This window comes from Stenella coeruleoalba, assembly GCF_951394435.1.
Source record: "Stenella coeruleoalba genome assembly, chromosome: 19".
In the NCBI taxonomy this organism is placed as follows: Eukaryota; Metazoa; Chordata; class Mammalia; order Artiodactyla; family Delphinidae; genus Stenella; species Stenella coeruleoalba.
The window spans coordinates 32,262,498-32,286,423 of NC_137165.1; the positions used below are offsets into that span (position 1 = coordinate 32,262,498).

Genomic DNA, 23,926 nt, shown 5'->3' on the forward strand with positions numbered 1-23,926 from the left:
TCGAACCCATGTCCCCTGCATTGGCAGGCAGATTCTTAACCATTGCAGGGAAGCCCCCCAAAATTGTTTTTTATACTGTGAATTTATTTTGTTTGTAAAGAAGTAGACGGATTAAAAGAAAATAACTTAGTCTCCTATGCTATTTCTTACAAAACAAAATTCCAGACTTTTTTTCTAGAGAATTTTTTGAGTAGGAAATGTCTGTAGACTGTTTTCTTTTTTAGCATATTGTGTAAGAACACATTATTTGCTCAAATAAAAATTCCTGTTGAAATGTCTTTAAAAACATCTTTGAATAATTGCATAATACCATTTTTATTAAGTAAGAACTTAAATGGACCCAAGTTGTTTTGGATAAAACTCTTTCCGTCTCTTAAAGATGATACTATGGGAAGGAGTATAACTGGGGAAATGAGCTCAATTATCAGTGTTTTGCAGGGGAAAGGTTTTAGAGTGTTTTCTTCATAACACATAAGCTCTTTTGTGCCTTCTTATATCTTTTCATCACAGAGTAATTAAATGTTATTTATTGTGATGTAGGTGAAGGGCTGTTCATCTCTAAAATGAATTGCCTATAGAATTTGGCTGAATATGAGTTCGCACAGTTTTCAGAACTTAAGTATGGCTTCAAGTTGAATGATTGGAAGATGGAAAATCTTTAACTCCTTTATCATATGGTCAATTTCAAATATATTCTATTAATTTTATTAATAAAACCAGAAAGCATGATTTGTGGAATAGATTTACATTTTGCAAACTTACTGTGATGCTTTGATCTTATAGAGTTTCACAATTTATCTTCGTCTTTCTTTTTTTGTAATTGCTTGTCTTTTGAAAACATCTTCACAGAACTCTGACTTAAATTTGCAGAATCAAATTTCAGCTTCTGGTACTACTCTGAATGTATTGCCCTCTGAGCTCCCATACTTTTTCCTGTACTTTCTTTCTCCTTATCATCGTTATAAACCAGTATATATTGAGTTCATATAGAAAGGTGGGAAAATATACTAGTACTTTATGTACATTATATTATTTAATCCTCAGAGTAACCCTTTGTGTGTCGTGTTATCTCTATTTTACAAATTAAAGAAAGTGATATTTAGGGAGATTTAGAAACTTGCCAAAGCTCAAAATAGATACTTGTGAAGTTTGGGTTTGAATCCAGTTCTGTTAGATTCTAAAACCTGTTTTCTTCCCACTAAGTTATTTGCTGTATATCTGTTTCATTGTTTTATATTATAATTGAAGTCTTGTGCTCATCTGGCTTCCCTACCAGATTATGACCTGCTCGAGGAGAAGGATCTTGTCTTATTCACATTTATATCTTCAGTGCCCATTACTGACCCCAGAACTCTTATAATGAGTGTTGAATGAAAGACACTGACGTCACTGATATGGTAGCAGTGAGGCATGTGCTATGAAGTAGTTTCTCTAGTATAGACAGTTTCTAGGTTTACTGTGTCAGATACCTCCTACCCTTTCCATGTATTGCCATTTATATCTTTTCATACACACCCTTGCATGCCCAAACACACACTCTTTCATCCTCATTAATCCTGTGAAAGTGAGAATTTTTGTCCTTCTTTTGTAGATCCAGAGAATCAAGATCTAGAAAAAATGAGACTTGCTTAAGGTCACACAACTAGTTAGTGGCAAATCTGGTATGCAAATCTAGGTTTTAGACTTATAATCATCTGCTCCAGGCTATCCATCTGTGCTAATGGAAACCTATACTTTATTTCCTAATATGTTTATTTGTTCATTGAGAAATGAAGGCAACAAAACACAGGTGTCCACAAATGGATTGTGTCTAAAAGGAGAGACCTTCTGTTGGAGTGATGAATGTACGCTCTTTGTTCTGTCTTTATAGTCTTTCACTTATTTTCCTTTATGAGGCCTAAAATATGGTTAGAATTTTAGTCAAGAGATAAAATAGCTCCAGCTAACAAACCATAGGAAGATTGAACCCATGACCATGTCATATTCTAATCAGCTGAGTATAAGAGTAGCAGGACTCATGGCACATGCAGAGGACTCAGCATTGAGACTTTGAAGTGATATGCTTTTTGAGTAGAAAGATTTGCTTTACCAGCACCTGAAAGAATGATACCTGCACAGGTAATCTGGTGTTTTCGTGTAGAATAATTATGTCAGCACAATTTATATGTTGTAATACAGGTATTAAAGTAAAAATTTATATCTTATACCTATACCTGTAATATGAATCATGCTATAAAGAGTACATTTAACTTATCTTAAACTTAAACATTTTTCACCTTCTGTGCCCATATCTTTTTTTTTTTCAGTAGAATTGTTTCCTAAATAAAATTGATCTTGGATCTGTGTGTCAGCATTTTTGACATGTTTGATAATATAATCATTTTTTAAAGTAATGCTAAAAGGACAGAAAGATTGGTAAAATTTGTGTAGATAGTATGTATGGTATTCAATTTTGAATTAGAAAGACTTTAGACCTTATAGGTTATCAGTACTTGAAGGTGCTAGTATTTTATATCCTTGTGTGGACAAATTGCCTCCGAATTTTAATCTGGAAAATCACTGGGATAACTGTTTGGAAAAGGATTACAACAACATGGCTTTTATATTTTTAATACTTCTACTACAGTTTCTATACAAATTATTAAATCTTGATTATAAAAGAGAAAATTAAGGTATAAACACATTATTGAGATAGCATGTGGGGATTATTCCCATGTTGTTTCTGTATTCAGTTTCATTCAGCCACAGATGCAAAGCAGAAGTATGTAACATATCACTGGATTTTATTTTGTTTTATTAGCTCCTCAAGAGTTATTGATCTATGAAATGGCAGAGAATGGAAAAAATTGTGACCAGAGACGTGTAGCAATGAACAAGGAACAATATAATGGAAACTTCACAGGTGAAGTATGGTGGTTTGGAGGGAGAAGATCTATGGGTTTAAATGATATCTTTTCCATTGGAATAAATTAGAAATATATTATATCTAATATTTATTATCTTTTGTTAACAAAATAATATCTTATATAATAATATAGGATACATAAAATTCTTATAAATCTTGTAAAAGATTGATTATCTTTTGCTTCATCTTCATAGTAAATTAAATTATGGGTATATAAGGGCCTATGAGGGGATTTTTCACAGCGATAGCAGAAGCAGCCTGGCCATCAGCAGTGTTCTAGGTACAAGATTATTATTTTTTAATCTTGTGGTGTGGTAAATATTTATTTGGCTTTGTTTGGCACTTAGTTTTATCATGCTATGTTGTAACTTTAGAAGTAGATTATAAATTTACTTATTACGCTAATCCTAATTTTATAATTATCCAAAAAGTCAGAATGTGATTATTGTGGATTTATTTTTAAATTTTAGTTTGAAACAAATAAATTTATATTTTAACCAAACTAGGAATTTGTGGTGAATTTCAGTATATTTGACTCTTATTCACACATTTACCCTGAAAATTACAGCTATTATATAGATGATTTAAGTAGGAACTTTCCTTTTTCTGTTTAAAAGAAAATGAAAGGTTTTCCTTTTCTGTTAATTGTAATGGTTTTCTTTTTAACTTTTAAATCGTTTGGCATCTCAAACACATTGCAAATAATACTTCAGCATGGTAATATTATATCATAGAAATTTTCTTCTATTAGTAGAATTGCAAGCTATTTGAAGTAGTAGTTTCCATTTGTTTGATTTGATCACCGCATTGCCTTGCAGAACGTATTTTGCAGCACTTATTGACTTTTGGGTTACTTTGGTTGTCAATAAGTTTTGCATCGTTTCAACAGGAGTTTCAGGATTTGGAAATAGACATTGCATATATCGTAGTCTCATCCCATTAGGAGCTTTTGCATGTTATTTTTTCTTTCCTTTCTTTCAACAAGCACATACATTTATGTATTCTTCCACTACTGCCCACCCCTTTGGAATTTAAAATTAATGTTAGAATGACACACTTTCTATTCTGTACCATGGTGTGTGTTGTTTGGGGTTTTTTACTTAATATTTCCTAGAGGTTGTACATGAAGAACTTATTCTTTGTTATGGCTGCTTAGTATTTCATTGTACAAGTCTATCATATTTTAATAGCTCCTCTGTCCTCTGTTGGTAACATTTGTTTATAATATTTTGCTAGAACCAATAACACTGTATTGAATAAACTTGTACAAAAGTCATTTCTCCTTACAGCTAATCATTCTTAGAAATGGAATTATTAGGTGACAGGGTATATGCATTTATAATTTCGAGAGATGATGCTGAGAGAGTTACTATTATTACCAATAATAACTAACCTTAATTGCACATATACATACATGTATTAACTCATTTAATCTTTGCAAAACACTAAAAAGTAAGTACTATTTTTATCTTCATTTTAGAGAAGAGAAAACTGAGGCATAGAAAGGGTAATTAACTTACCCAAGATCACATGACTAGTAGATGGCAGTGCCAGGATTTGGAACCAAGTAGTTTGCATTCACGTTTTGAGCTCTAAACCACTTTGTTCTATGATATGGTGCTAAATTGCCCTTCATAGAAAGTGGGCTAATTTAGCATTCCAGTAATGTATAAGAAAAGAAACTTGTGTCCTGACAATAAAATAACTCCAAAAATAATGGTAAGAGTAGAACAGCAGGACATAGCCTAGACTTGTCACAATGTGAACCAGATTGTTTTTTGAGGTTTATATGCAGTCCTTCAGATGTGGGATGGGAAGGTAGGTGAATAATGAAAGTAACTGGAAAAAGTGAGCATCCTGTTTTAACTTCTACACTAATGTTTTTCAGATCCCTCTTCAGTGAATGAAAAGAAGAGGAGGGATCGGGAAGAAAGGCAGAATATTGTCCTGTGGAGACAGCCACTCGTTACCTTGCAGTATTTTTCTCTGGAAATCCTAGTAATCTTGAAGGAATGGACCTCAAGGTAAAGAGTCTTCCGTTTCCTTTTATATAAACCGTATTTACTAATTTTAGAAATCTTCAACAGTCTCCCTGCCACCTGCTCTATCAAAATGGGTTAATTAAATTTAGAATGTTATAGGAACATACTTATTTTCCTTTTTATGTGTAGTTTGAAGAAAAATAGATTAGGGAAACTTGTTGCTATTTGTTCACTGGATTGTTACAGTTGACCTTTGTCTCATGTTGAATCTTTTATGCAGAGGAGAGCACTGAAAACAAGAAGTTTTTTCTTCTGGCTTTACCTTCAGGAGAAATCAGGCCTGAGTACATTAAATACACTGATTCTTTAGTAGGTCAAGGTTCAGGATACATGGCACTACTGATAGTTTGAGCCAATAAAAAAGGACTCTGCCATGGAAATTGTGTTCGATCTTTAAATTTAGTGCTTGTAAGCCCTGTTTCTGATATTGTAAAGAGCAAGTTGAACTTTTACTTGCCTTAATCATTTTCTGGTTTACTTTTCCAAGTTATCTGTAATAATATCTTACCTTTTTATGTGCTCACAGTTTATAAAGCATTTTGTAACACTTTTTTTTTTTTTTTGCGGTACGTGGGCCTCTCACTGTTGTGGCCTCTCCCGTTGCGGAGCACAGGCTCCGGACGCGCAGGCTCAGCGGCCATGGCTCACGGGCCCAGCCGCTCCGCAGCATGTGGGATCTTCCCGGACCGGGGCACAAACCCGTGTCCCCTGCATCGGCAGGCAGACTCTCAACCACTGCGCCACCAGGGAAGCCCTGTAACACTTTTTAAGTTCATTTGATCCTTATAGCAATTCCATGAAGAAGGTAAAATAAGCATATGATCATCATGATTTTAAAAACAAGAAACAGAATCAGATTGGTTGAGTGTCTTACTCAAAGTACAGTACTTAAGAGACTCTGATCCAAGTCCTCTGACTAAAGGCCAGTGCCCTTTCCATTATATCATAATGCCTGTCCCAATTAGAAGTTGGGATATGTATAAAAGATTAGTTTTGGGGTATGGGAAAGGCTATGATGGAATTTCTTTTTCTTTTTTTATAAAGTTGTTTATGTTTGCTTATTTATTTATTTATTTATGGCTGCACTGGGTCCTCATTGCTGCGCAGGCTTTCTTTAGTCGCGGTGAGTGGCAGCCACTCTTCACTGCCGTGCGTGGACCTCTCATCGTGGTGGCTTCTCTTGTTGCGGAGCACGGGCTCTAGGCACGGGGGCTTCAGTAGTTGTGGCGCACGGGCTTAGTTGCTCTGTGGCATGTGGGATCCTTCTGAACCAGGGCTCGAACCCGTGTTCCCCGCACTGGCAGGCGGATTCTTAACCAATTGCGCCACGAGGGAAGGCCCTACAATGGGGTTTCTAATAAGAAATTCGATTCTATACCCAAGTATCTGGTCTTGACCCCCTTCTGTACCCCCAAGAGACCATAATGTTTAAGAACAAAAGAGCTCAATCCAGCAAGAACAACTTCTAAAGCTGAGCTAAGTAACCTAATTGCTTCAATAAGAAATGTTTTGAGAGTGATGAATCCTGAAACTGAGACATATTTCATTTTTTTTAATTTGTTTTTAAGATTATGGCATCGTCAAAGCGTTGTGGTGTCTTTTTTACTGCTGCTTGCTGTGCTTATAGCTACGTATTATGTTGAAGGAGCACATCAACAGGTAAGAGGTTCAGCACCTCTGTTTCTATTCTTGTACCTTCCCTAATCCCAGTTTCAAAATGGAGCTTTTGTGGATTTCATTGATTTTTTAAAAAAATTTATCTCATAACTGGTATCTTAATGTCTTACTTTTAAGGCCAAATATTAAAAATATTCTTGTGGTAGTTCATGGCTGCTCAGCATTTATATTGGATATATATCATTCCTTTTCACCTTTAAGGATTTAAATGTAACTTTCCTAACAGTGTTTAGTCAAAGCAGCATGAATCCTTTAATCACTACCAAAGTCTTCATATTTTTTGTAACACACTCCTATGATCCATCCAAGCTGATATACTCATCCTAGATTGAAGGTTAGGTTTTATATGTATAGAGTGGGGGGAAGTTCACTTGCCTATCATCTGTACAGCATAAATGAAGGGAAAATAGGACATTTTGTTAATAACTTGATAAAATTGCAAAACGTTAATGTATTCTATTAGGAAATAGTTCTAAAATGGTATCATTTCATATTTTAGAGCAGTTTACCTCTAAATGCATCAAAATGCTGATGGTGATTATCTCTGGGGGGGTGGAGATTATGGGTAATTGTTTTTTATTTTACGCTTTTATGTTTTTCTAGTTGTCTGTAATAAACATATATTGCCTGTAAAATTAGAACAACAAATGGCATTAAAAATGGGGAGGGAAAAATTAAAAAATAAATTAAAAAAAATAAAAATGGGGAGGAGCAGCAGTTTACCTCTAATCAGAGAAGTTTTTATACTTATAAATGCAGTAGTTGTGGCTCACGGGCTTAGTTGCTCCGCGGCAAGTGGGATCCTCCTGGACCAGGGCTCGAACCTGTGTCCCCGGCATTGGCAGGCAGATTCTTAACCACTGCGCCACCAGGGAAGTCCCTATCATGCTTTCTTAAACAAAATTTTTATAACTTTTAAGTATCTTTAAATTTTTTATTCTCATAGTTAGCAATAATTTGCATTTTTTGTATAAATGTCATTGTAATAATAGGACTTTTAAAATGTAGAAGTGAGCTTTAGTCCAGTTACATGATTTTTTTTGCCATCTCTGCTACCACATATTAAAGGAATTTGGACTCTTCAAGGAGCTTTTAATCTTAATACTTTCTTCCTATTGGAAACTTAGTTGGTTTGTTTTATTTTTATTATAGTTGATAAATACCATATTTCTGCTTAAGAATTCTGATTTTGTTTTCACCTCATCCCTTTTGTTTTTCAGTATGTGCAACGTATAGAGAAACAGTTTCTTTTGTATGCCTACTGGATAGGCTTAGGAATTTTGTCTTCTGTTGGGCTTGGAACAGGGCTGCACACCTTTCTGCTTTATCTGGTAAGAATAATTTTAATAAGCAAGATTGAAAGAGATTATGTTTTAATTGGTGCTTTTACTATAGAAGTTAAAACTCTAGGATTTTTACTTAATTACCTTTGTGGTTTATATGTATTCTAATCCTCAAGGCAGTGATTTGGAATTCTGTTTTGTTTTTCCTTTTGGGTTGAGAATTTAAAAAGAAAAGGGAGGCAGAACCCTTAGGCAAATGAGATTGTTTACTTATATTAATTCAGCCAGGAAATGTTTTTTCCTTCCAGATTTTGGAATAATGGTTCTCTTGCTTATGCAATTGTCTTTGTAATAGTTGAAGTTATTTAATTATACAAAATTCCATGTAAGACTTAGAATTAATTTGGTCAGTTATTTTCTCTGTTAATCTGCAAATGAGAAATGGTATCTTCCCTCACGTCCTCAAACACCATGTACATACTGGATAGTTATTTTGGTAATCTTATTGAGTGCAGTTAAAGAAGTATTACATGCATATAGCTAATGCTTTCTTAAACTTTTAAATCAAAGTATAAAATGTACCCCTCCTAAAAAGTATTTTTTTTTACTTAGTTGAAATGAGAGAGATAAAAGATAGGTTTTCTTTGGGATATTTGCAAATATACTGAAATAATGGCAGGGCTAGGACTAGGAGGTGACAAGCAAGACATCTAGGGCATAGAATTTACATTGGCACTTTTAGGGTCATGTAAATGTGGGGTTGATGAGTGAATGCCTCATTAAATTTTGTGCCCTGGATGCCTCTCTTGTTTCACTCTATTCCTGTCTCTGAATAATATATTGAAAACAATTTCACATTTGAAAACAGCTTGATCTTGATGGAGAAAACAGGTGAAAAGTCACAGCAGTACTGATTCTGAATATAGTTCAACAGTTCAAACACTTCCAATCTCTGTGCTTCCGTGAATTCATTTCTGAAGCAGGTATGATAAATATTAAGAAATGATTATTCAGAAGGCTGCTGAATTAATGGTCTGAAGAATAATTTAAGAATTAATCTATAAGGGGGCTTCCCTGGTGGCGCAGTGGTTGGGAGTCCACCTGCCGATGCAGGGGACGCGGGTTCGTGCCCCAGTCCGGGAGGATCCCACAGGCCGCGGAGCCACGGGGCCCCTGAGCCATGGCCGCTGGGCCTGCGTGTCTGGAGCCTGTGCTCCGCAGCGGGAGGGGCCGCGGCAGTGGGAGGCCCGCGTACCGCAAAAAAAAAAAAAAAGAAAAGAATTAACCTATAATACATAGCTTCTGTAAGTTTATGGGAGTTTAAAACATGGAATTTTAGAATTCCATTCATGATTGCTTGCTGATTTTATCCCAGATAGAAACATAAATCCTAGATAAGTAACCCATATCAGTGTTTCTTTAATAACTACATTCTAGAAGTATAATGCTATACTAGAGGTTGAGGCAGAGGGAAAAAAAGGAATTACAGGTTACAGGTTACCTTTCTGTTCTTTTCTAGACCTGTCCTCTTAGATTCCTTAGGAAAACCAGACTAAAGAACTCATTTGTAGCATTTGATTTATTTGGAAGTATTTGAAAAGCAACCCAGAGAACAGATTCTGCTGAATCTTAAAACGAATTCTAATGAACCGTATAATTCCCATAATAAGTAAGAATAAAGGAATTTGAAACATGGAAGTTTCATGTTTCCTGTTTCTTTTTATATCCTTGAGAAACCCTTATAAAATGTGTTGATGTGAAAACATTATTATTTTAATTCCACTGATCTATGTATCCAGTAGAGGATTTAAAACATATAAATAAGAATTTATTACAAAATTCATTTGCGGGAAAAGTCAAGTCTTTGTTTCCATAAACTAAGTAGTTATTTCTGCCCTTGATCAGAGTGCAGGTTTAAGGGAATGTAGTTAGATTTTTCACAAGTTTAGAAAGAATTCTTCAAGAGCTATTTGAAGGAAAGTATCACTCTCTCATTATACTCAGGGCCATATGTATTATACTAGTTAAGCAAGTGTGGAGATAAAATCAAGGAACATCTGAAGCTGTGTTGCATTATACATAAAAGCCATATAAAAACATTGTGGGATTATCATTGCTAATAATAAACTGGGGTCCAGAGTGGATCAGGCCATGTGTTTCAGAATTAGGTTAATTTGTTTTCTGTTTGTGAGTAGCATTTAGAATTATTTTAAATGCCCTAAAATTAAATAGAAGCAAAATAACCAGATTTGTGTTTTATGAATATATAATTCTGGCTATAGTGTGGGTGATAGATCGAAGGTGGAAGAGAAAATGGTCAGTTAATGGTAATCCTTCTGAGGACACAGGCTTCCATGGAGGTAGCAAGAAGTATGGAGAGGTAGAGGTATTTACTAAAAAAAAGAATATGCAGAGAAACTAAGCAGAGTGAAGGCAAAAGGTGGCATAAACCTTTAATATTTCAAGAGAGTGGTTGGAGTGGCAGTGGCACTGGATAAAACAGGGCAAATCTTAGGGAAATTTTATTTGTTTAGTGTGGAGGAAGAAGGAGCCAAAGATTACTGTTGGTTTTTGACTTAAGTGAGAAGATGTTGTTACCATTAACTGAATAGAAACCTGTCATGTGGTCACTTGTTCATTCAGTACACAGTGTAAGTTCTGAAAAGAGAAATTTAAACGGATTTGTAATTATGTTGCAAGGTAGATGAGATCTTCACCTGATCCCAGTGGGTTGCTGGTGCCAGTGGTTGGATGGAAAGGAAAGGGAAATTTGTAAAGGACTAAGAACACTTTCTTTTCCTTTCTCTTTTTAATTAATAGGCTTTATTTTTCAGACCAGTTTTAGGTTTATACAAAAATTGAGCAGAAAGGATAGAATTCCCATATACCTTTACACATACACAGGCACGCACACAGAGCATTTCCCTATTTTTTTTAACGTGAGGTATAATTGACATACAACATTGTATTTCAGCTGTACAACATAATGATAGTTTCCCCTATTATTAGTATTATTAATATTATATTTTTCACAAGTCTAATGATTAATTAGTGTTATTTCCCCTATTATCTTGCTTTACTGTGGTACATTTGTTACAACTGAGGAACCAATACTGATACATTACTAACTAAAGCCCATTGTTTACATTAGAGTTCACTCTGTGTTCTATAGTTCTGTGGGTTTTGACAAGGGCTTAATGTTATGCATTCTCCATTACAGTGTCACAGAATAGTTTCACTTCCCTAAAAATACCCTGTGCTACACCTGTTTATTCCTATGCTTCTCCTTCCCCCTATCCACAAACCCTTAGAAACCACTGATATTTTACTATCTGTATAAGTTTTGGCTTTGTTCAGAATGTCATATAGTTGGGATTATGCAGTATGTGTCTTTTTCTGCCTGGCTTTTTTCGCTTAGCAATATGGTTTTAAAGTTCCTCTGTGGTCATACAGAGTGAAGTGAGTCAGAAAGAGAAAGACAAATACCGTATGCTAACACATATATATGGAATCTAAGAAGAAAAAAAAATGTCATGAAGAACCTAGGGGTAAGACGGGAATAAAGACACAGACCTACTAGAGAATGGACTTGAGGATATGGGGAGGGGGAAGGGTAAGCTGTGACAAAGTGAGAGAGTGGCATGGACATATATACACTAACAAACGTAAAATAGATAGCTAGTGGGAAGCAGCCGCATAACACAGGGAGATCAGCTCAGTGGTTTGTGATCACCTAGAGGGGTGGGATAAGGAAGGTGGGAGGGAGGGAGACGCAAGAGGGAAGAGATATGGGAACATATGTATATGTATAACTGATTCACTTTGTTATAAAGCAGAAACTAACACACCATTGTAAAGCAATTATACTCCAATAAAGATGTTAAAAAAAAAATAAAGTTCCTCTGTGTCTTCATGGCTTGATACCTCATTTCTTTTTATTGCTGAATAATATTCCATTTTCTGGATGTACCACCACAGTTTGTTTATCCATTCACTTATTGAAGGATATCATTGTTGTTTCCAAGTTATGGCAATTAGGAATAAAGATGCTGTAAACATTCATGTGCAAGTTTTGGGGGGTATATAAGAATTCTACTCATTTGGGTAAATACCTAGGGGCATGGTTTGTGGATTGTGTATGTTAATTGGTGATATATAGGAAAGCAATTGACTTTTGTGTATTTAGCTTGTATTCCGTAACCTTGCTGTAATCACTTAATAGTTTCAGGCCTTTGTTGTCAATTCTTTAGGATTTTCTATATAGATAACCATGTTGTCTGCAAATACAGTTTTACTTCTTCTCAGTCTGTATACCCTTTCTTTTTTTTTCCCCCCTGTCTTATTGCATTAGCTAGGTCTTCCAGTCTGATGTTGAAGTGGTGAGAGGGACATTCTCCCTTGTTCCCAACCTTAATGGGGAAGCCTTTACTTTCTCACCATTAAGTATCATGTTAGCTGTAGGTTTTTGTAGATTTTCTTATCAAGTTGATAAAGCTCACTTCTATTCCTAGTTTGCTGCGAGTTGTGTTTGTTTTGGGGATTTTTTTTTTTTTTGAGAGTTTTTATCACGAATGAGTGTTGATTTTGCCAAAAGAACACTTTTTTAGACAATAGTGATCAAAAATGGATAAAAGGGGGGCTTCCCTGGTGGCGCAGTGGTTGAGAGTCCGCCTGCCGATGCAGGGGACACGGGTTCGTGCCCCGGTCCGGGAGGATCCCACATGCCGCGGAGCGGCTGGTCCCGTGAGCCATGGCCGCTGAACCTGCGCGTCCGGAGCCTGTGCTCCACAACGGGAGAGGCCACAGCGGTGAGAGGCCCGCGTACTGCAAAAAAAAAAAAAAAAAAAAAAAGGATAAAAGGCCAATATAGCAAACAAATTCAGTATGTAAAGGCTTGAAGAGCAGTATGTTAATGTTAAAAAGAAATATAAAGAGATACCCAGCATATGCCATTTCCATTTGAGCAGATTATCTTTAGTTCTTAGATCTGTTAGTTCTTGGACACAGGATTCCTTCCAGGATTCCCTAGGTATAACACGGAAAATGAAGGAAAACAAGCATTTGCAAAAAATAATTTTTAGGGAAGTCAAACAAAAGGAAGATAAAAGACGTCACTGGTTTTTGTTTATTTTCAATTACCTGGTTGGGATGGAAGTCAGATTACAAGAAGTTAACCATAGCTACTACTACTACTAATACTGAAAATGGCAAACATTTTCATCATCATTGTCATCAGAGTAATTCTAGTTGAAATCAGTTCTATTTTTTTTTTTAAATAAATTTATTTATTTATTTATTTTTGGCTGCGTTGGGTCTTCGTTGCTGTGCATGGGCTTTCTCTAGTTGTGGCAAGGGAGGGCTACTCTTCATTGCGGTGAGCAGGCTTCTCATTGTGGTGGCTTCTCTTGTTGTGGAGCATGGGCTCTAGGCGCGTGGGCTTTAGTAGCTGTGGCATGCGGGCTCAGTAGTTGTGGCTCACGGGCCCTAGAGTGCAGGTTCAGTAGTTGTGGCACACAGGCTTAGTTGTTCCGCGGCATGTGGGATCTTCCTGGACCAGGGATCGAACCTGTGTCCCCTGCATTGGCAGGCAGATTCTTAACCACTGCGCCACCAGGGAAGTCCCAGTTTATTATTTTTTATCCATATTTGGTATTCATTTTTGTGGGGAGATGTTGCATCCCCATCCTGTTGAACTCCAGCCATATGATTTGCTTTGAAATGTGAGCATAAGTGATAGGTGTTGCTTCCTGGCAGATGCTTCAAGGTTTGTCATACTGTCTTTCACCTGGAGCCTGAGTCTCTGACTGTGATGAACAGATTCCCTTTGCTAGCCTCTGATGGATATGTAGAGTAAGGGAGAAATAAATTTAGTTGTCTTAAGCTACTGAGATTTTGGGGCTGTTTGTTGTTAAAACCTATCCTGACTGATAGACTAGCTAACACTTACTGAATGTTTTCCCATGCTAGGCTTTTTGCTCAGCACTTTACATGAATTATGTCATGTAGTCCTCCCAAGAGCCACGGTAGTCAACAACCAATAGTGTAGCAAATGTATAGTAAAAAAATTTCATGAGTAAGTATAGACTGTGCATTTGTGAACTTTGGCAATTATGGAGAAAAATAGCCAGGAAACCAAAGGCAAAGCAGAATCGAATAAAGGTTTAAGAATTTGATCTCTGTTATTATTTAAGAAGCTATTCAAAACTCTGGTTAGATTTTTAAAACATAACATTTTCTTGGTGATAGATGGTTGACACAGTTTTATCCTTATAGATCACCATTCCTTTTGTTTTATATTTGTCAAATGTGATTGTATCTGGAAAGTCCTAATTACACCTCCTTTCATTTATGAGCCCTTACATAATCACTTAGGGAGATGTGACGTTAACATTCTCATGTCATACATTTTTGTGCTGATGAAATAGGCACTCTTTCCATATACCCATATAACTCCTCAGTCAAGAAAGCAATTAACTATATTAGGAGAGAAGTCTGGTCAGAAAAATGATCCTTCTTTTGACAATAATTTACAGCAAAACAGGTGAAAAAGAAACTGAGTTTAACAAAGGGAAAAGATTTAATTCATTCTCGATCATGGTTCTCTTTACTGGAAATTATGGCTTTAAAGTGAAATAGGAACATTTTTCCTGCATAGACAGACTTTCTCAATTACGTTCTTCCCAGCATGGAAGTTAACCTCTTTTGGAAGTAATCATTTAGTTAATTTTAACTCATTGTGCAACTAAATGGTGATTACAAATGTTACTGTATTTCCTTAAATATTATATACCTATATATCTGTCTTTAAAATGGAAAAGTTACCTTGATTTTTAAGTTTATCAATCAACAATTTCATTTATATTTTTAGATATAATTGAAAAGTTTTAACTTAATTCAGATGTCCTGAAAATTGTCATCACTTCTTTAAACATTAGATGTAAAAATAGTTGTTTGATTAAATTTTAAAATTAAATTTAGTGAAAATCAACAAGGAAGAATGACTACTATCAAATTTTGTAAATTGATTTGGGAAATCTAGTAGTTTGCCGAGAACAGATATGTAGCCACAAAGGAAGAGTTAGATACTGTTTATGCAGGAATAGTGATTGCTAACCAGAGAGGAAGAGGTGAAGGGGAAAGTGAATGGACTCCTTCTCAAGGCTCAAGGGGTGTTGGTTGGGCCTCTAGGTTAGTTCGTTTGTTCCATTAATTCTAACAGTCAACACATGGGCTTCAGGAGGGCTGTTAATTCCCTGAACACTATACTTGTTATGTGTCTTCGCAAATATGCATCTTTCTGGCAGAAAGGGCCTATAGTATTAGATTCTCCAGATTCTGTAACCCATAAAATGTTAAGAACCACTCTTATAGGACTTTTTTTTCTAACTATGGCTATATTAGTTTGCCACTAGGTGGCATTGCTAATACAACCAATATACTATACTATATTTGCAGGTTCTATTCTGGATAAATATGAAGCCCTCAAATAAATTAGAGGCATATTCTATTATTCATCTGTATTTATGACTATGTAATGCCAATTAATGCATGTGAATGAAAATAAGTTTTCTTAATAGTTTTGCACATTCATTAATTAGTTTCACAGTTATTAGACTTTCCATTGTGATATATATTTACATGCAGGACATACTCCCATGGCATGCATAGTTTCAGATGTAATGCCATAATTCTATCTTTTTCTTTAATATTTAAGGATATGCAGTTGATGGAGGGTGATTTTGTTATGGGACTAAAATCTTTTATTCCTATCATGGGAGATACTTAATAGGGCATATTCAGAGCTGGATTTGAATGCATAGTCAGATATTACGAACTCTGTGATATTTGGCAAATATCTTAACTTTTTAAGCCTCAGTTTATTCAACTGTAAATGGAAAAGATAATAATAGTACCTATCTCATAAGGCTGTTTGGAGGATTAAATGAAATAAAACATGTACACTTTTCATTCAGTGGCTAGTATATATAAGGTGCTCAGTAAATGTTAAGCGACTATTATAATAATTATTGTCATTTTTCTTGCTCTGATTTTATTTTTAAAACAATCATTTTCAATTTTCCTGCTTTAGCTATGATTCTTAAGAAACTATAAGCAAAATTTCCCACAATTGATTTTAATGTAGCAGAATGTAATACCATAGTTGAAAACCGCAGATTACTGTTCCATTTTCAGTGACAATAGATTAGGCCGTTTGGATCAACTTGCTTGTGAAAGTATCTTAAAAAGTTGATAAAAATTTAAAACATCTGTTTAAAGCCACCATAGAGATAAAAAGATAGCAGAGAATTACAAGGCCAACATCTAGATTAAAGGGGAAACCCAGAGAGGTGAAACCAGTTAAGTATATGGCCTTAATAAACCTGCAGGCTTTGGATTGGAACCTGATGGGCCACACTTTAAACATAAGGATGAACTAGATACAAATCAGCCCACACAGGGACTGAAGCTCAGGCTAAATCTTAAGTCTCGAGGAAAATAAAATAATCCTAGGCATCACATTATATTTAAAAAAAAAAAGTCTAGCACTCAATCAAAAGGAATCAGATATCTGAAGCAACATGATAATTTGGTCGAAACAAGAAATAAGAGAAATAGATCCATAGGGGATCTATTTAATGAAGTTATTAGATGTATACTTTAATCCAAAATCAATGTGTTTCAAGGAAGTAAAAAACAAGTTTGAGTATTTTTGCAGAGATTGAAAACTACAGAGGAGAGCAAGTGAAAATTTTGAATTAAAAAAACATTATCTGAAATGAAGAACTCAATTAATGGACTTCAGTAGACAGCAGCTAAGACAGGACTAATAAACTGCAAAATCGGCCAGAGAAAAATATCCAGAACAAAAAAAGAGAGATGGAGAAAAAGACATACTATCTTCAGAGGAATTTCAGTAAGACTGATTTGCTGTCATTGATTTTTTTTTGTTTCAGAGATGAAGGACAATTTATTTTTCACAGCAATAGCAGTAGCAAGTGCATCAGCTTTTTTTTTTTAATTGGGGTATAGTTGCTTTACAATGTTGTGTTAGTTTCTGCTGTACAGCGAGGTGAATCAGCTATATGTATACATATATCCCCTCTTTTTTGGATTTCCTTGCCATTTAGGTCACCACAGAACATTGAGTAGAGTAAAAGTCAGCTGACAGTGGAATATCTTTAAAGGTCTAAAAGAAAATAACTACCAACAGAAGATATTCAAAGTGTGCCCTGAACAGTATAAAATAAAGATACTTTCAGAAAAACAGAGCAGTTTGCCACCAGCAAACATGCTCTAAAGGAAATACTAAAAAGTGTTCTTTGAATGGAAGGAAAGTGATTCTAGATTGAAGCTCAGATTCAGGAACGAATAAAGATTAAGAAAAGGGTATATATATGGGTAAATTTAAATTAAGATTGACATTATGGTTTTTTTTCTTTTTTTGTTTTGTCTTTCTATTTTTTTGACATTATGGTTTTTAAATTTATTTTATTTATTTATTTTTGGCTGCGTTGGGTCTTCGTTGCTGCGTGCGGGCTTTCTCTAGTTGTGGTGAGCAGGGGCTTCTCATTGTGGTGGCTTCTCTTGTTGTGGAGCACGGGCTCTAGGCGCACAGGCTTCAGTAGTTGTGGCTCGCGGGCTCTAGAACGCAGGCTCAGTGGTTGCAGCGCATGGGCTTAGTTGCTCCGCGGCATGTGGGATCTTCCCTGACCAGGGCTCGAACCCGTGTCCCCTGCATTGGCAGGTGGATTCTTAACCAGTGTGCCACCAGGGAAGCCCAACATTATGTTTTTAATGATAATGTAGTGATAATGTTTTGAGAGGTTTAAAGTATTTAGAGGGAATTAAAATACATCATCTGCAAATCACATGTGGAGTAATGGAAATTAAATTATTCTAAAGTCTTTGCATTGCCCTAGAAAAGGTAAGATATTAATTTATATGCCATTAATTAATAAAGATCTATATTATAATCTTTAGGGTAAGTAGTACAAGAATATATAACTATCAAGCTAATAGGCACAAGTAAAAACCAAGTAATTTTTAAAAAGCCAAGCCAAAAGAAGGAAAGAAAGCAGACAAAAGGAACATAGAACAGGCAGGATAAGTAGTAAGCATTCAGTGGTATATTTAAATCCAAATATATCAATAAATGGAATAAATGTTTCTTCCAGTTATCCAAATAAATATTTTAAAATATTCAGCTATTTGCTAAATCCAGCCTTCATACCTAAAATATACACAGAAAGATTAACGGTAAAGGATGGAAAAAGATGAGCCATTTGATGCCAACCAAGAAGCAGCTCATGTAGTTATATTGAAATCAAAGTAAAGTATGAGGCAAGAAGAGTTAATAGATAGAATGTGTTTGTTGGTAATAATTAAAGACTCCGTTCACCAGGAAGATATAACAGGTCTAAATTTGTATTTAATAATATATACTCAACTTATGGAAAGCAGAACTTGGCAGAAATTTAGAGAAGGAGATAACTTCCACAAACTTGGAGAATAGGGAAGTGTAACACAGTTACTGGCTATACGGTCAACGTGTATGTAACAACTGTGTTTCTGTATACTACAATAAACATTTAGAGTGAAAATTTTGGAAAGCATCATTTATAATAACATTTTTTTGAAAAGCAAATACTTAGGAATAAATCTAACAAAAGATGTGCTTGGCCTCTATATAAAATTATAAAATATTGTTGGAAGCAAAAAGATTTAGGTAACAGAAGGTATATATTATTTTCATGGATTAGAAGACACAATATTGTAGCTGTTCTTCCCAATTTTGTTTACATAATCAATGCAATATCAGTCAAAACTTGAGTAGGTATTTTTGTAGAAATTGACAAAGTAATTGAAAAAAGATTTTCATCCTTGCAGCTTTGCAGTAAATCTTGATAACCAATAGGATGTGTCCCTCTTGTGTGTTTCTAATATTTCTTGATCTGGATAAAGGATACCTGTGTCTGAAATAATTCATTAAGATGATTGCATTATGCACTTTTCTATATGTACTATACTTAAATAAATACTCTGTTTTAGTACATCTGCTCTTTTGTTTTAGAATTTTGAAGTCATTTTGCGTAAATACACCTGTAATAGATGTTTAATTCGTGAGCTAATTTTGTCTGGCAAGTAGTGCAAGTTTACTGATTTCATTCATTTACTTTACTCGTGTTTTTTGTAAGTAGATCAGATGCAAAAAAAGGTTCTGTGGCTGGTAAATTTTTCTAAGATCATACCTTCTAAGCCCTCTTCTCTTGGATACTAATTTCCAGAAATCCATTAACGAATTTATTTTAGTCTTAGCATGTATGTAGCAGGTTTCCATTCCAGGCCATCCAGGAATGCTTATTTACTAGTGGAAATAATGCCCAGAGTGAAAACAAGTTAATGAAGAGAACATGGCTGCTGTTAACCTCTTTGTTGTATCTCTGTGTTTGAATGTGTCAAAATTTTCACCTTAATAATGATTTGACCCAAGGGGAGGCAGCCCAGGGGCAGCACTTTTGCTGAAAAGGGACCGTAAAGGGATAGTAAATATTTTAGGCTTGCGGGCTAGGCAATCTCTTTTGTAACTCCTCAGATCTGTCATGGTAATAAGAAAGCATCCAGGGACAGTGTGTAGGAATGAATGTGACTGTTTTCCAGTCAACCTTTATTCACAAAGAGAGGTAGCCGACTGGATTTGATCTGCCGGCTGTAGTTTGCTAACCGTTGCTCTAACTCATGGGATGACAGTAGTACACCAGAAGAAGCATATTGAGCTTGGGAGCCTTAGTGAGCTAGCCACCCTCTAAGGATTTTTACGTGAACGTTATGCATTTGATTCCTCCATTTGCCAAAAAAGGATTAGCACTTCTCCCAGATCATAATATTAGACTTAACATGATGTTTTAGAAGAGAATATAGTTGTGTGAGTGCTTGAGTGGTCTGTAAGACCATCAAGGGGAAAAAAAAAACAACTTTTCATGAAGAGAAAAGTAAAAGAATTTCTTCCAAATGAGCTGCCTGATGACAGCAAAATTTAGTTCTAATCTCATGTTTTAAACCATTGATGTGTGCAATTATTAAATACCGGTCTTCACAACACAGCACTTATTTAGAGAAATAAATAATTTGTGGATTACGTTTAGATTGATACAAACAATTAGGAGAAGTGATAGGGTAATTTCAGTAGCCACCTTAAAATTATTTCCCATTACTAGAATATATGATTCATAATATATTTATAATAATAACCTGGTAAAAAACCAGTTTAACAGGAACTTTGGTACTTCATAATGAGAAATATATCTCAGACATGCTCCTTATATGCATTCACGTTATTATTCCTCAAGTTATAAGACAAGCAGATGATTTAAGAGCCATTTGTAAACTGTATGCCATTAATGATTATAAAGTCTGTTCTATTTCACAGTAACAAAGGAAATGAGTCCTTCGGCAGGAATTTACAAATAATGTGGTACATGAACAGTTTTTGACACTAGGTGGAGCAGTTTCCCGGAGAAAGGCTTCCCAAGCCCTATATTCCTTTCAAAATAAGCCCAGCTCTTAGACAAAGAACTCTGAGAACAAAAACTATCAACAATCATTAAAAACTGTTAAAGGCACTCAAATATTGAGCTATAAATAGAAGGCTGAATATATTTTGCAGATAATTTTTCTCTTTGTCATATATTTTAACCACTGAATTCTCTCACCTTTGGGGATCAAAATGGTAGGGATTTTCTTTTTTTTTTTTTAATTTTTATTTATTTATTTTTGGTTCTTCGTTTCTGTGCGAGGGCTTTCTCTAGTTGCGGCAAGCGGGGGCCACTCTTCATCGTGGTGCGCGGGCCTCTCATTATCGCGGCCTCTCTTGTTGCGGAGCACAGGCTCCAGACGCGCAGGCTCAGTAGTTGTGGCTCATGGGCCCAGTTGCTCCGCGGCATGTGGGATCCTCCCAGACCAGGGCTTGAACCCGTGTCCCCTGCGTTAGCAGACAGATTCTCAGCCACTGCGCCACCAGGGAAGCCCTGGTAGGGATTTTCACATTAGAACTGCCCTATCTAGATGGCAGTTGGTATGTAGAAAAGTTTGGGAACTATTCAGTTACATTGTAGAGTAGATCAAGGTTTATAAGAAGATATAACATCAAGACATTATTATCTGAATGGTATTTATGAGTCATTTGTTTAATATGACGATTTTAAATTAAGAATATAGTTTTACAGATAAAAATTGGTAGTTTAAATTCACTGGAATTAAGTTAGTAGATGTCAAGGGTGTTTTAAGTACCATGAGAAACCATGGCCATAAAACTGTAAGTTCAGAATGCAGTTATCAGATGTAAAAATAAGATATAAATGAATAAAGAATTCTACTTAAAAATAAAAACAAAATATGACCTTTTTAAAAATTTTTTATTAATTTATTTTTGTCTGTGTTGGGTCTTTGTCGCTGCACACAGGCTTTCTCTAGTGGCGGAGAGGGGGGGCTACTTTTCATTGCAGTGTGCGAGCTTCTCACTGCAGTGGCTTCTCTTGTTGCGGAGCACAGGCTCTAGGCATGCGGGCTTCAGTAGTTGTGGCACACGGGCTCAGTAGTTGTGGCTCACGGGCTCAGTAGTTGTGGTGCACAGGCTTAGTTGCTCCACAGCATGTGGGATCTTCCTGGATCAGGGATCGAACCCATGTCCCCTGCATTGGCAGGAGGATTCTTAACCATTGCACCACCAGGGAAGTCCCCAAAAATGACCATTTTAGTAGAAAAAAATTTTGGAAAAAATGTTTGGCTCTTTGTTATAAAATAAGTACAGGGAAAGTTAATTGTGAGATATTTGCCCCTGTGTAAGATTCAGAGGTCTGTTTCTGCCTTAACATTTAGGATCATTTCATCACTAAAATGGGGTAAAAATTTTACATTAAAAAAAAACCAACATGTTGATCACTATCAAATGTTTAAAGAATATCTCTGTCTATAGCACCCTGTTTCCTTTAGTGAACAAGTACTTTATAGTATGTATATAATACTTTATAGTACTGTTTATATATATATATATAAAGCTGTTTCTTACACGTTTTGACTCTTGGCTGTTTATTGCCTAAAGTAAGTGTTATTTGGAGAACTGCATGGACATAGATTGAAGTGAAATAGCGAAGCAGTTTCAGTAAGAGAACTATTGTAGTAATTGTTTAATGCCACGAGGTGGAATAATTCTTTTAAAAATTGTTAGCCAACCTGTTCACTATTTTTCCTGCTTGACTTCTGATTGTTTCTCCATAGCTTACGTGTGTATCCCTTGATAAGACAGAAAAAGAGAAGAAATTGCCAAAAGTAAGGTTCTAGTGTGACTTAATATTGCTCTTTATAGGTATAATGACTCTGGCTATAAGCATGCAGTGACTCAGGGCTCTTGCGGGAAGACCAACAGGCCCTTCTTAGAAAGGGTCTGTTTGCCTTTTTTTGATGAGGGCATGATCAGCTATTCTCCCTGTCTTTCCCCAAGGAATGACTCATGTATTAACTCTTAAGAGCATCACCACATCAAAAGTAGAAACCAGGGTCTCCAGGACATAGGGCTGAGTTTTCACCAAACAGAAGGGTATGCACAGACTGACTGACTTCCTGCCCTTAAGTCACTATTTATTAATGTGTGTTTAAATGAAATCTAAGAAGATTCAGTTTTGCTGAAATCTGTTCTGTTGGGTATAATTTTAAACAATTTCTAACCTTTTTAAAAGCTCTTTTTATAAATATGTGGTCCATTCCTCCTAAACACTTAAACCAACTTTATGATCAAAATTGCTTAGGTTGGGCTTCCCTGGTGGCGCAGTGGTTGAGAGTCTGCCTGCCAATGCAGGGGACGCGGGTTTGTGCCCCAGTCCTGGAGGATCCCACATGCCGCGGAGCGGCTGGGCCCGTGAGCCATGGCCACTGAGCCTGCACGTCCGGAGCCTGTGCTCTGCAACGGGAGAGGCCACAACAGTGAGAGGCCCACGTACCGCAAAAAGAAAAAAAAAAAATTGCTTAGGTTTAGAGAAGAAAAGTGAAATATGTCTTTATTTATGGATTGATTGAATATAATAAAAATGACTTTAAAAATAGGTCCTTATAACCTGAAGCATGAACTATAGAGTTTACACATTTTTTGTTTTGGTTATTTTATGCTTATCGTAACACTTTTACTACATAATCTCACACATTGCTGTGTTACCTAGGTTGTGCAGGCATTATTATCATTATTTTCAGGCTTTTCATCAAATGAGGAATGTGAGATAGAAGTCTGATTACATCTAGTAAGTTACTCACAGGAACTAAAATCCACATTAACTAATGGCCAAATTACTGCTTTTTTACATATTACACTGCATTTTATAGGGAGGGACCAGGGGCTTAAATTTGTAAACTTGGGACCTTCTTCACAAAAAGAATATAAACACTAGTTAAACTTCTCAGTGCCCATTTGGAATCAACAGTTTTATGCTCTAGCCTTCTAGAATTTTTTCTTGTATACCATAACCTTAGGTAAGTTGTTTTCTGACTGCGATGAGAAAAGCAATGATTAAAAGAATTTGAAGAGTACAATTCCTGTTTGTAAAAGCATTTCTAAACTGCCCTAAAAGTTGGACTTAAAGAAAACAAAGGTTTTGCAAGTCATACACACAACCATCTGTCATCTCCTTTCATTTATTTATCACCCAGATATTACTAATGAATCACATTCCAGACTAACCACTGACTCCTTTTGTTCCTCAGTGAAGGAGTGTGGCAAACAAATGTTTTCCCAGTGAATCAGCAGAGGATTCTTGATTTTATTACCTTTGTCCTAAACTTTCCAGACAAAACTAATTGGGAATTTTGCCTTTGGGATCTCAGTTGACTTCTGTGTGTGGATGATGAATTAGGCTATGAACTGACATTACAGATGTGCAAACAACTCCAGTCTTTAGGAATGTTTTATCAGTTCTGAGGGAGCTGCCTACAGTGGAAGAATGTCTGTCTGTCTGTCTGCTCATCTTCCTTAAAAA

General features: G+C 35.7%; 1 protein-coding gene across 2 annotated transcripts in view; it reads left to right on the forward strand.

Moving 5' to 3' along the window:
* VMP1 (vacuole membrane protein 1) overlaps nt 1–23,926 on the forward strand; it is a 128,531-nt gene that overhangs the window by 22,740 nt on the left and 81,865 nt on the right. For both annotated transcript variants that reach the window (XM_079905408.1, XM_079905407.1), the window contains exons 2-5: nt 2,801–2,902; nt 4,794–4,929; nt 6,516–6,606; nt 7,845–7,955. In XM_079905408.1, the coding sequence (XP_079761534.1) occupies nt 2,827–2,902; nt 4,794–4,929; nt 6,516–6,606; nt 7,845–7,955 (414 nt within the window). In that variant the 5' untranslated portion in view covers nt 2,801–2,826. The remainder of the gene's footprint in view (nt 1–2,800; nt 2,903–4,793; nt 4,930–6,515; nt 6,607–7,844; nt 7,956–23,926) is intronic.